Source organism: Gavialis gangeticus, unplaced genomic scaffold (assembly GCF_001723915.1).
Source record: "Gavialis gangeticus isolate Ggan-Ray unplaced genomic scaffold, GavGan_comp1, whole genome shotgun sequence".
Taxonomy (NCBI): Eukaryota; Metazoa; Chordata; order Crocodylia; family Gavialidae; genus Gavialis; species Gavialis gangeticus.
Window position 1 is genome coordinate 15,342,674 of NW_017729003.1, and position 14,131 is coordinate 15,356,804.

The 14,131-nt window shown below is 42.2% G+C and overlaps 2 protein-coding genes across 2 annotated transcripts in view; both read right to left on the reverse strand.

Moving 5' to 3' along the window:
- LOC109290917 (cytochrome c oxidase subunit 5B, mitochondrial) overlaps positions 1 to 3,391 on the reverse strand; it is an 11,552-nt gene extending 8,161 nt beyond the window's left edge. The window contains exons 1-2 of the mRNA XM_019507737.1: positions 3,320 to 3,391; positions 1,588 to 1,716 (exon numbers count right to left, since the gene is read on the reverse strand). Of these exons, the coding sequence (XP_019363282.1) occupies positions 1,588 to 1,716; positions 3,320 to 3,391 (201 nt within the window). The remainder of the gene's footprint in view (positions 1 to 1,587; positions 1,717 to 3,319) is intronic.
- Positions 3,392 to 5,661: 2,270 nt separating this feature from the next.
- Positions 5,662 to 14,131, reverse strand: part of SIRT1 (sirtuin 1) — a 50,812-nt gene continuing 42,342 nt past the window's right edge. The window contains exon 9 of the mRNA XM_019507879.1: positions 5,662 to 7,829. Within this exon, the coding sequence (XP_019363424.1) occupies positions 7,513 to 7,829 (317 nt within the window). The 3' untranslated portion in view covers positions 5,662 to 7,512. The remainder of the gene's footprint in view (positions 7,830 to 14,131) is intronic.

The following is a 14,131-nucleotide window of genomic DNA, read 5'->3' on the forward strand; positions in this document are numbered from 1 at the left end:
TGCAGAATCCTGCAGACCTCAGGGGCAGCAGGAAGAGAAAGCAAACAGTCCATGCCAGAGAGCTGTGCTCTAGTGCCTGCTGGCTTCTGGCTTGAGTTACTGCAGGCATGTGGCTACATTTCCTGAATCACAAGTGAATGTCTGTTCATTTGCTGATTGGTTCAATTTTTGTAGTTTATTTGTTCAATTTTTGTAGTTTACACTAACCTGGCAAAGACTGAATTAATTCAGCTTTGGGTTTTTTGACTGTTTGTACTTAGTCTTAGTAGCTAGAGTTGACTGTGGCTTCCCATGCATGTTTTGATTCCTCTTTCCAACTTCAAATTAATATTAGTCAGCCTGGAATTTCCTTTGTAATGGTTGGTTAAAATAAAGCGATTCTAGGAAACTTGGGAGAAATCAAAGGAAATATTTCAGGGGTTTTTAAAGACCTCTGCCTTTTTGGACAGTTTTATAACTTACTTTAGTGTGTTTTGGCTCATTACATCTTAAAACCAGCTTTCTCTAGAAACTGTAAATTTATAGACTTCTCTGAGTTGTTTTAGGTGTGTGGCTAATATTTAGGGTGTCATCTATACTGAATTCAGCATAAGTACACCTATTCAAAGTGTGTATACACATTTTTTTAAATCTTACATGCTGGCTTTTATAAGCCTTTAACATATCAGTTAACTGGATGTAAATTTCCTAATACTCTCCTTGGAGTCATTGAGATGGAGGAGGAGAACTTACAAAAGCAGCATATTTATGATGGGACAAAGGAGGCCAACAGGAAAAAAGCCTACAGCAGTGGTCCAGTGGACTGAACAGAAGGCTACGAGCAATGAATTCCTAAATTCTGTTGGCTGCTGTGCTATGCTGTATGATCTTTTAGTTTCTCACCACTTACAAAGCAGCCTAAGATCTCAAAGAGCTTGTGCTCTCACGTGATAAAGGCAAGTGGACGAAAACATGCTTAATCAGAGTTCAGTGAATGGTCTGAACCATGTTGATAGCCAGTCATAAATTTTAAGTTTGATGTTCAAGAAGGATTCCTAATTTCAGGCCTAATATACTGTGGCCCATTGCTTTCCAAGAAATTTGCTTAAAACTCAAGTTTTTCAATTTGATAAACGTGGGTGCTTGGTCCATGTGGGGCCCATCAGATGGACATGTACTAGCCCAAGTAGACTGCAGGCGCAGAATTAGGGTCTGAAATTCACACCAATCTCTTGGTGTAACTATGCCACAGTCACAGAAATGCTATTGCTACCTCTATGCTACACTGGTCATTTCTGTAACAGAAATGTAAACAAACTCTTGCTTCCTCAGATAAAAATAGTATTCTGCAGTTGTAATGCATCTTTCATTTACAAATCCTGCAGCATCTTGTGTATTTATTATGCCCACAACCTCCATGAGAAGTAGGTCCAAATGCAAAAGTAAAGTAGTTTAATGGGTCTTTTCTCTGCATTTTCAGATGTTCTTATGCTTACAGGGTATGTTTAAATATCCTGCCATTGTAGACTTAAAAAACCCCCATTCTGTATGGAGAATTACTGTCCATATTACTATTGCACATTTACAAACCTAACTTTAATGGAATGCAAATTTTTGAGGGAGCTGAAAACAATTATTCCACACTGAACCTACCACTCCCTTTTTCAGTGCTTCTAAAGTTTTCCATTCAAGTCCAGTAACCTGTTCCTCATCGGTGGGGACAGCTACAGAAGAAGTCTATATTTATCAAAACCCTCAGAATAATCCTATAATCAAAGGAAAAATTGATATAAATACCCCACATCTTCATAAATACATGTCTTTTTTTCTTTTACTTCAAAGGCGTATTTGGTTTAGAAGTTGCATATGACTAGAGGAAATGCTACATGGCATCTGAGAGGACAATTCAGTATCAGTGAACCATAGAAAATTAGAGTTGGAAGAGACCTTGGGAGGTCATCTATTCTAACCCCCTGTTAAGAGCAGGACCCCCCTGCCCAGGTATATCATCCCCGTCATACTCATATGTTAAAAACCTCTGAAGATGAAAATTCCACAACCTTTCTGGGTAGAAAGGTTGTATACAATCACATATATACAAATTTCTATTCTGAAAAATCGTAACATGCTTCATAATCTATATAAAAGCATGCATCAGGTACAGAAGCTGCTGATATGCAGCCAGTGACTGGCATGTGGAATGAAAAAGGGTGAAACCACAGACCAAAACATCGGAACTTTTTTTTAAGTCACAAGTCCTGCGGAGGCAGAACCTATGCTTTCAGGGTCTCATCATAAACAGCCACGCATGAGAAAGCACTCTGTCTTTAACTCAGAAGGTCCTCTGTATGAGAACCTTTCAGTAGGCACTGTATAGATATAGAAACTATTATTTTCAGACAGTACATTTGTCACCTGCTTTGCAATAGATTATTTTTCAATTTTCTTCTGTAACTGCCTCCAGCAATTTGAATATGAAGGACATTCATGAAGTTTCTAGCAACCTGATAAAGATATGCCATTTGAGTTTAACCAGCTTCCAGTGTACTCACCTTTGACATCAGTGTGCTTGGTCTACTGCAGATGCAGCCTGGCTGTGGCCCATCTTTGTAAAAAAAATCTTTGCTCTGCATGTCCAGAAACTTCTTGGAGGCTCTAATCATCTCATTTCCATCACTGGCACTCTATCATGAACTTCTTCTTTCAACCTGGGGAATTTGTTAGACTGCTGAGGGAGCCAAAGCTGGCACACTGGTGCAGGCAAGTCCCACAGCTGCAATGGTCACAGCACTGCCCTTCCCTGCTGGCACCTGTTGAGGGGGGGACATTGGGAGGGAGCAGGAGACCAATGAGGGCATTTAAGGCATAGGGAGTAGGTGGCCACAGCTCTGGTCCTGCCTCACCGAGCACGGGCCTGCCCCAAACCATAGCCTGTGCCTTGCAGGTGCTGCCAGGCTGCCCCAAGCCGGGGGGAGGGCACAAGGTGTGGGGTGACTCCAACCTGTGAACCAGCTGATGGTCTTGGCTGCTCCTCACTGCATCCTGTTCTGTGGCACCTCCAGCCCTGAGGCCTGCTGTCAGGTCTCATGGGCCAGGATGTGCCGGGCCAGGACTGATTCAGTTGACACCTCAGTTTTTTGTCCCCACACAGCCCCTTCAGGAGCCTGCAGATGTTGGTGAAGGTAAATTGGTTGTGGGAGAGCTGGCTCAGCAGAGCCAGGTGCCCTTCACCAGCTTAGATTGCAGCCAAGAAGGCAGGGGAGGTTGGCACTTCAGGCTAAACAAAGCTCAGGCTCACACTTCTGATACAGAACACATGCTTCCATGAACTTAAACTTACTCCACCAGATGTGGTGAAAGGACTGTATACTTTGCCTTCCACAGCTCTTTTTGCAGTATCTGAAGTGAGCATCAGCTCGCAGGCACTTGTGCTAGTGTAGCTAAGGTGCCAATCTACCTTGTCTTCTAAGAACTAAGGATATGCACATACATGCTCGTCAACAATCACTCCAAAGCCATGGACATGCTACTTCCACCTCACTTATGCTTTTCAGCCAAATCATTTTCTTTTGCTTGGGATAGTGAAGTAGATTGTGCAGGTTTGGTTTGGCAAGAATTCCCTATCACAACCATATTTTTTTAAATAAAATGAACCAAAGGAAAGTGTTTACATTTTCCAAAATAATCCTGAAAGATCATATGTATGGCACAATTCAGACAGGTTAATTTTTTTTAGAAAATAGTAGGAGCATAGTGTTACATCATGATCAGCAAGTACTTTCAAACTCCTTTCTTTCTCCACTACTGCTATTTATTGCATCTCATGTACATGTTTTTGCACTAGATTTGGGGACCATTAGTTTTTTAGGGAGTAGCTTTTGGATCTCAAAGTGGGAAAGAGAACTATAATAATCAAGGTTGAACATAGTCTTTCACAGTTCTAGACATTAGAATTAATATAAGCTATTAAACACTGTGAAGAGTTCACAAGCAAACAATGTGAAGAGTTATGATAATCAGTAGCTCCTTTTCTCTCCATGAATTTGTCTTGGTATGGTAGCTAACATTTTTAATTTAATTCCACCAATGAAGAAGTTTATAGATTTAGCAACTGCTACAGAGAAGTTCAGCATGCAAAATGGAGGAAAGAGAAGACATCTTCTATTTTAGGACTCTGCTTCACTTCTGCCAAAATATTGCTGGCAAAGATTCAGGGGTAAGCAAAAAAGCATGTCATTGAGCCACATACAGAACAAGTTAGGACTATTCTTAATTTATCCCCAGCTGTATCTGAAAATACTTTCAGAGTTCATGTGAATAACATGTAAATACTAATTCTGTGGAACACAGGAAGCTTGCTTTTATGTCTTTCTTTATTTCTATAGATTCATATGCTGCCTAGTGAACCTGATTTACAGTAACTAGAATTAAAACTACAGGATATTTTCAAATGAAGTGAACTGTGGCTCATGGAAGTTTTGCATCTGCCATTCAGTTAATCTATACAGCACACTTCTATCATGTCTTCTGCCCAACTTCAGACTAACATGTTTAAACTACCTCTCTCTGCTGAATGTAATAGAAGGTGCAGGGACAATGAGAGAATGGGTCCATCTAATTTTTAAAAAGCCCACAAAAACAACTACCACCACTGGCATGCCATGTCAAATGGCCAGACTTTTCATGGAAAAGGAGATTAGGCTGTTCAACCTCCAATCATGCTTTCTTTTTCTAGAAGCCACTCAGTGACAGGATGTCTCAATGTCCTTGGCATTACTGTTTCTTTTAGACTGAGAAGCTCTAGGTCCAGCACTCAGTTTGCTATCTTTTGACATCCTTTTAAATAAAAAGTAGGGGAAAAGAAAAGTCCACAGTGGCCATGTCTACATGAGATGCTGCCTGTGCAGTTGTTATGGCACAGTCATTTAGTACTTGCATGCACAACTGAGCAGTAGCATTGCCAAACAGCTTTTAGATGACACTGACTGCTATTACTGCACAGTAGGATGCATCATGCTTCATGCCACACAATACTACTGCACAGTAGTAATGAGCTACTGAGCAGTCAGCAAGCATTTGGGTAGACATGGCCAGTGTGTATTACAACCCATACCTGTTACTATATTTACTCAAATCCAAGACAGTTCCTGCCAATTAACATGGGGGAGGCCCTGGATCTTGGATTTGAGTACAAGGTGATGGGGGTGGGGTGGGGAAAGCAGATGGCTGCTGTGGCCTCAAGCTAGGGTAAGGGTTAGAGTCAGTTGCTGCTGCCCACCCCTCTTCCCCTGCCACACTTCCCCACCCCTACTCCCTATCTCTTGCCCCCGTCCCCACCCCCACAGCTTCTATGCCCCTGTTTGCTTCTCCCCTCCCCCTTGCCACTTACCTTCTAGATCTGGCATGGCTTTACCCACACCCAGCTTGGGGCACAGAATATGTGCTTGCTCTTGTTTTGGTCTTAGCCAGAGCTGTCACTTCTGCCACTGCTACTAGGCAGGGCTGGGGCCCTGCCAGAGGCAGAGGGTAAGCAGCAAGTGGGACAAAAGGGGGTAATCTTAAATTCAAGTAATCTTGGATTCAGGTAAATATGGTAATTTTTCTTAATAACGCATATTGACAAATGCTAAACTTCCATAAGACACCTTTAAAGCTTTTTCCATAAATTCTTGACAGAAACCAGAAGTCAAACAACAATTTTAATAGACTGAGAACAGAGTGTACAAGTATAAAACACTGGTTTTGTATTTCAAAAGTTGCAGGAAGAGAGCCAGTCATTTTAAACAGTCTTCTACAAAACATATGCCAGTAGATTACATAAAAGACACTATATACAATATAAAAGAGCAGAAAACAATCCTTACTGTAAAAATAATTTAAAACCAAGTTTTTCAATTTAAAATATCTCCTATAGCACAAACTAATACATTGTGACATGCAGGTTAAAACTAAACATATTGTATTCTTTAGGTGTAGCCAGATAAGAACTGCCTTTTAAATCTAGACCATGAAATGACATGCTGACTTTTTTTTAGATGAACACAGAAGGCCATTCTTAATACATTTGTTAGCTAACTGATGTATTTTCTGTTTAAAGAACAGCTACTATTCCAAAATGTAATAAATATTAAAGCAAAGTATATGAATAATCTACATCTACAGAAGTCTTTTCGGGCCAATGTTGAAAAACATAGTTTATAGAAAAAACGCTTTACTTACTACTAGTGTGCAGTTTTACAAAATATTTAATTCTAAAGGCTTGGAAACAATATGCAGTTGAAAAAATTTATTGTGACATCCAGTTTTAAGGCAGCTTAACACTTGAAGGTACTCTGTAGGAACCAATTTCTAGCTGCTTTGCTTTTTAGTACACATTATAGTAACAGATAGTATTAAGGTATCATTCAGCCAACAGGACGCATGGAACCTCCAAGAGGCACACTTTCAGGTTGAGTTATGATTATGCTGCATTTTACAAATTACTTTGGAAGCATTAGCAAAAGTCTGCTTAATTTTTGAACATCTTCTTCCCTTTTTCTTCGTTACGTGATGAACATACAAATATTTAGAAGAGATCTTTTCCTCCTTGCATCCCCCCAATAATACCAATATTACAAATTTATCATAGCTTACATATGGTCTTGGCAGTTTATCAAAAAAGTTTTTACTGCAAGCTGTATTATTAGCAACAGTTATTTTATACAATAACTTAGAAAACTTTTGCCCTAGGGCATCCACTTTTCTGCCCAACCAAAGTATATTCTCACAAATTTCTTATGGTCTGTCCTAATCTTATAACACAATATAGACAATGCTTCATATCCACAGGAAATAAGAAAAGTCATCATTCAAAAAGCATGATGCTTCTCACAGCACTTTTTATTAGTCTCAGAAACTTAAAAATATTTTCAAATGCTTTCTATCCTTTTTCATTCTTAACTATGACTCACATTAACTATATCTCAAACATATAATCATTAAAGCAAAAATTAGCTGCCACAGTAGGTCTTGGAAAATGCCAGTGTTTAATGACAGACTATTCCAGAACAAAAGATTTAACAGAAACATAAGGAGGTTTTAATTAAACCAAACTGTTACAAAGCAAAATAGGTGTGACAATACCATTCTTTGGTCTAAATTAGCTGTTCCCTTTATATTAGTTTAACATTCCAATGGCTTTTTCAAAACCGTTTAAAAATAATATATGCTGAAATTCAATACACAAAAATACTGTATATATACACAACACACAGATGCCTGATCTCACAAATGAACTTAAAAGTGAACACAGTGACAATTACTTAAAGATACTTAGTACCTTTTAAAAAAAACCAAAAGATGGATTAGTGTTGAGTGTGCAGTTATAGTATTTTATTGAAAAAGTTATAAAACTATGCATGAAAATCTGTTTAGTTGTTTACAAACATTACATCTTTATGGTTTCCTTGCTCTAAATTTAGAAGTAAACATTCATTCTGACATGCCGAAAGCTCCTAATGCTGGTGTAAAGTTCCTCTAACCAGTCTGATTACTTTACAGTTTGTTTGATGGATGGTCAGTCCCTACAGCTTCATTTATATAACCTGATTCATCAACTGCATCTTCTTCAACACCATCTTCCCCAAATGCAATTTCCTCTTCTCTTTCTGGAGCATCCTCTTCCTCCATGCCATTGTAGAATTCTTCAATCTCACTTTCATCTTCCACATCTAAGCTTGGACTATGACAAGAACCACTATCACTACTACTTCCACAAGAACTGGAAGATAGGACATCATCTTCAGAATCTGAGTACACCTCAGCACCATGGAAAATATAGCGATTTGGTGGTAAAAATAGGTATTGAGTACCTGAAACATTTAATCAATAGAATTATTATTTGCTTAATTGTTGACAATTAAAATGAAACTTATGGTAGAGTTTAGTCTTTAAAACCAGACCATGTAAATAGGAACTTACTTGCAAATGTACAGCATTCACACAGAAATATCGGAGGTGCTAAACAGGATCATATATTAAGACAATCTAGTTCAGTATCTAGCCTCTATCAGTGAACACCAGATTCTCCACAGTAAAGTACTCTTCCTCCCCCCTCTGAGAAGATATACTTGCTCAATGCAAATTATATACTGGTGTGCATAAAAACAAAAATATTCTCCTGATCTCCATTGGTAATCAGCTTAAGCCCTGTAAACATGAATTTCAGTTACTTATAAGTAGGGCCTGGTTTAAATAGTGGCACAGCTCATGGTAGGGTGGCTCCTTTAATCTTAGTGTTTTCTCTGCATGTCCTCTGTTGCTGACTGGAAGAGGTGCCTATTGGCCAGCACTCACTCCTGATAGTTGGGAGGTGAAAACTGTGGTTTTATATATGCCACAGTTTTTGCATCCCATCTGGTCCGCAGCAAGCAGCAGGATGCAAAAAACTGCAGCAGATTTAAAAGCTGTGGTTTTTGCCTCCTGGCCATCATGAACAAGCAGCATGAAATGGGGCTGGCTGATGGATGACTCCACCAATCAGTGTGTGTGTGGGGGGGGGCATGTGGGGGGAACTCCAAGAATAAAGGAGCTACTGTGCCATGATTTAAACCAGGCCCTAGCCATAAGTTTTGGTTTTCAACATTAATGGACATATGATCATCCAATTCTCTGAAAAAGCCAACTATATTACTATTAAGTATATACAACAATGAATTCTACAGATAAGAAATGCTTAAGTTTCACTCCTTCATTTCACTGTCTGTATATTTGATTCCTTTTTAATATACCAATGTGTTTTATTTACTTTGAAGCAGAATCATAACAATTTTTCTTGAATCAACCATGATTGCCCTAGATCTTCCCACTCTACTCAGAGAAGGTAAGTACACTTAAAATGTTTATTAATGTATATTTTTGTCCATTTCCCAATTTAAGTTGCATACACTTTTTACAACTGGTTAATCTAAGCAACTTGCTGCTTTGGCATACTGGACCTGTATTCAGCTCTTCTTTCTACTCTAAGGCCCCATCTATACATCACACTTAAGGCATGATATACCAGCTAATCATGCCTTAAGTTGTGACCCAGCTATATGTTTCATCAGTGAATGGCATGATAAAACAACCAATAAGCCACAAAGTTATTTCACAAAAATTGTGTAATAACTTCGTAGCTTGTTCTTATCACCCCATTAATTGAATGTGTGGCCAGATGCTCCCCTGTGGCTGGGAGCTCTATCAGTTGTGCTGAAACTGAGTCTCATCAGCTGTGGGATTCACAGTGGGGGCAGAACATGGAACACAGCTCTTGCTGTGAGCCCTGGCAGCTGCGGGGTTTTCAGCAGCTGGAACTGGCGCAGGGAGAGCCTGGGATCACAATCCTGGGCTCCCCCTGCACTAGCAATAAGGCTTGAAAGGATGTGATGCACGATGCCACAATCATGCCTCCAACTATAAGTGTGGAACCACAGGAGGCATGACTGTGTAGATTGCATATCAAATCCTATCACATCTTTACCTGAAATTCTAAAGGAGCCCCAAGAAGTCATGATTAGCAGGGATTCAGGTGTTCTGCTTGCTGCGGAAAAATGCAGAGGGAATGGGGCAGGGTTGGCAGGGCCTGGGGCTAGAATGCACAGCCACAGGGCCCAGCTGAGGAGTGGGACAGAGCCATGAGCAACCCATGGAGAGTGGAGGGAGCTGGCATGGGGGCTAGCTTCTTGCTGCTGCACGTGCTCCTGGGGAGCAGTCGGGTGTCGTAGGTAATGTGTCAGGGGATATGGTGGGGGAACCTACCCCCAAGACTTGTATGCCTGCAGCAGTACACAGGGCTGAAGCCTGGCCGGACACACACCAGGCAGGAACTGTTTCCGTGGCCCAGCGGGTAGGACCCAGCATGGGAGGGCAGAGCCAGGCAGCGAGACTCATTGCTGCTGGGACCCCCTATGTCAGCTGCATTGCCAGCAGCACCAGGAGTAACAGATGAGGGAGGGGGGCATGCTGCTCTTGCCTCCTCCAGCCACTTGCGTGCCAGGCCGCAGCTCTAGCCTGCCACACTCCCTGCCTCCCCACAAGTCTGTTATTCCTTGCACTGTTGGCAGTGAACCTGGTGTGGGGGTCCCAGTGGCAGCAGCAGTAATGAGTCTTGCCACCCTGCTCTGTCCTCTTGTCTGCCACCTGCTGGACTATGGAGGTGGCTTCTGCCAGATGCCATTCCACCCAAGCTACAGCCTCGTGCTCCACTGCAGGTGCACATGCCTCCTCATGTCCTCTGACACATTGCCTATGGTCAGGCACCTACCCTGCTCTGCACACCCCTGCCCTGCCCCACACACTGGGAGGCTGGGGCCTAGAGGCATTAGGTCTGGAGTCAGGTGCATCAGCAGGGCTGGCAGGGGAGGGGTAGAGGGCTGTGGGTTGGGAGTAAGGGGCACCAGCTGGGACCGGGGGCTGCACGTCAGGAGTGATGGGCACTGGCAGTGCTCAGGAGGGCTGTTACTTGGAGTGAAGGGCACTAGCATATCAGAGCTGCTCAGTGCCACAAAGCAGTGGTGTGGGGGAACGGGGGCAGGGAACAGCTGCAGCTGGACCCATCTCCTGGTGAGCAAAGGAAGCTCTGATTTTTCTATGATAAAAAACTTAAACGCCAAAGTACATAGGTATTTAGAATTTATTTTATTATAATGATTGAGGCACTGGTAGGCTTCCAAAATGCTAAAAATATAAATATAAAGGTGTTCAACTGATACCTATATATTAGTGGAGTTTCATTTTAATTGAGGAAAGACATGGATTTTGAAAATTCTTGATTTTTAAAGAGAGAAAACCAGGATCGTTGGAGACTCCAAGCTGTTTAAGATAAGGATTGTATGCTTTAACAAGGTAAAACTTTACGTATATTATTCTAAGATTTAAAATAATCTTTCACTTTAACAAAATAGCTGGTATTTATAACCTTTTTACCAATTTATCACATTCTTATAGCAAAACAGGTGTCTCTTCCTGGAAACTGTTGATGTTTTCCTGGAATTGTCAGCACTTTCTTAGTGAACATTATTACAGTAGCATAGACAGAAACAGTCTTTGCTCTAGAGCTGGGGTGACTGACATATAGCTCCCATGGGTCTAGGTATTTGGCACCAGGACAAGTAGTGGTAGCATGAATTGCCACAGCTCTCCCAGCTGTGGCAATTAATACTGCTGTCACTACCTGTCCTGCTATCAAGTTTCTGGACCTGTGGGGAACTTTGGCAGACCAGAAGATATGGCCCTGTATGCTGGATTGGGTTTGCAGGGCTGGATGAGTTGGGCACCAGTGCTCTGAAAAGAGAATACACCAGTTCAATTTTGTAATGGTAGTAACTTGTAAATATTTCACAGTGGTGCAGTAGGTTATGTGACTAGCAGTTTCCATCCGTAAGGACTTACAGAAACTCCAAAATATCAGAACTGAAAATCTGTAAGAAAAAGCACTGACTTGCACTTGCAAGATTCAGTTTCTATAGACTGTCATGCTATCATCATCCAAAATACTGTAGAATAGTTACAGTGCTGAATATAAATGAACAATAATTTTAGGTTTAATTTAGAACTTGAGAAGCAACAATTTTTAGTTCTGCCAAATGCACAACCATTGAAGTGTTGTCAAAAATAAGTATTTCTAATTATTTTCAATCTCTTGAGTCTAGTTTTCACTTCAGTGCATTGTAGCAGCTTGTTTGTTTTATTTAGGTAAACAGAAGAGAAAGGAATTCTGTTTTTCTTCAGACTATTTTCAGGCCTTTGTTCAGACATTGTTTTAGGATGTGTCCATATGGCACAGGCTAGCACTACACAGAGATTATCTTGTGTTAGACCAAAAACAGGAAGTGGCAGAGCCATTTTCAGCACAACTTATTTGCACACTCACAGTGATACTCTGCACTAGCTCTGCATGTGCTAATTCTGGAACTGGGGCAGTGTATCTCTTTTACACCATACAGACATTGCCAAGATGTCTTCCTAATGACTTTTTAAAAACAGACACAACTGTCATGGATGGGTACAAATAGTTCAGGAAAGACAGACGGGAAAAGAGGAGGAGGAGTTGCACTGTTTGTAAAAAAGCCATATGATTGTTCAAAGCTCCACTATGAAATTACAGAGAGGCCTGTTGAAAGTTTCTGGGATAAGGTTAGAGGGGAGAGAAACAAGTGATGTCATAATGGGTTTCTGCTATAGATGTATGACATCTGATGGGATGGCAATACAGCAGTACACAGGCAATCCAGGAAGGTTTTTGAGAGCGCTGGAGACAACTTCCTGGTGCAAGTGCTGGAAAGACTGACTAGGGGCCATGCTCCTCGGCTGCTCAGAAACGGAGGAATTCGTGGGGGATGTAGAAGTGGATGGAAACTTGGGCAGCAGTGACCATGAGATGATTGAGGTCAGGATCCTGACAAAAATAAGAAAGGAGAGCAGCAGAGTATGGACCCTGGACTTCAGAAATGCAGACTTCAAATTGCTCAGGGAACTCATGGGCAGGATTCCCTGGGAAGCCAGTCTAACGGGGAGAGGAGTCCAGGAGAGCTGGCTGTACTTTAGAGAAACCTTACTGAGGGTACAGGAACAAAGCATCATGATGTACAAGAAGAACAGCAAATATGGCAGGTGACCATCTTGGTTTAGCAGAGAACTCTTCAGTGAGCTTAAACAAAAAAAAGGAAGTTTACAATATGTGGAAACTTGGACAGATGGCTAGGGAATAGTATAAGAATGTGGGGCAAGGTGGGTACGCTGAAGGGGAGGGACAGAATCCAGCTAGGTCTAGACAGGTTACAGAGGTGGGTGGATGAGAATAGGATGGAATTCAACACAGACAAGTGCAGGGTACTACATATAGGGAGAAGGAATCAGCAACACACCTATAGGCTGGGAAACACCCCTCTTGTCAAAATAGTGGCAGAAAGGGATCTCGGAGTCGTTGACTCCAGGATGAACATGAGCTGCCAACGCGAGGAAGTGGTCAGTAAGGCTAACCGCACCTTGCCATGCATCTACAGATGCATCACCAGCAGGTACAGGGAGGTGATCCTTCCCCTCTATGTGGCATTGGTCAGGCCACAGTTGGAGTACTGCATCCAGTTCTGTGAGCTGCACTTCAAGAGGGATCTGGCTAGCATTGAGAGGGTCCAGAGGAGGGCCTCTCGCATGGTGAAGGAGCAGCGGGTCAGGCCCTACAAAGAGAGGCTGAAGGGCCTGAATCTATTCAGCCTCCACAAGAGAAGGCTAAGAGGGGATCTGGTGGCTGTTTACAAACTCAGCAGGGGGGACCAGTGGGAACTGGGTGAGGCTCTGTTCCCCGAGGCACCACCAGGGGTTACTATAAATAACAGCCACAAATTGTTCAGGCTGGACATCAGGAGACATTACTTCATAGTTAGGGCTGCCAGGCTCTGGAATGGGCTCCCAAGGAGGGTGGTGCTCTCTCCTACCTTGGGGGTCTTCAAGAGGAAGCTGGACAGATATTTGGCTGGGGTGTTATTACCCCGTACTTGTTCCTGCCCAGGGCAGGGGGTTGGACCTGATGATCTGTTTTAGGTCCCTTCCAACCCTAAGCATTATGAAACTATGAATATTGCCCGGGCATGCAGGGATGAAACCAGGAAGGCCAAAGTGCAATTGGAGTTGCAGCTAGTGGATAGAAAGCTGGCTGTATTGTCAGGCTCAGCCAGTAACGATCGATGGCTTGAGGTCTAGTTGGCAGCTGGTATCAAGTGGAGCGTCCCAGGGGTTGGTCCTGGGGTCAGTTTTGTTCAAAGTCTTAATTAAGGATCTGGAAGATGTGATGGACTGCACTGTAAGCAAGTCTTTGAATGACACCAAGCTGTGGGGTATAGTAGATATGCTGGAAGGTAGGGCTAGGATTCAGAGTGACCTAGACAAATTGGATGGTTGAGCCACAAGAAATCTCATGAGGTTCAATAAGGACAAGTACAAATACTGGGCTGCGTTAGTAGGAGTGTTGCCAGATCAAGGGAAGTGATTAGTTCCCTCTATACTGTGCTGGTGAGGCCATATCTGAAGTACTGTGTCCAGTTTTGAGCCCCCCACTATAGAAAGGATGTGGACAAGTTGGAGAGAGTCCAGCAGAGGGCAATGAAAATGGTTAGGGGACTCGGGTGCATAACTT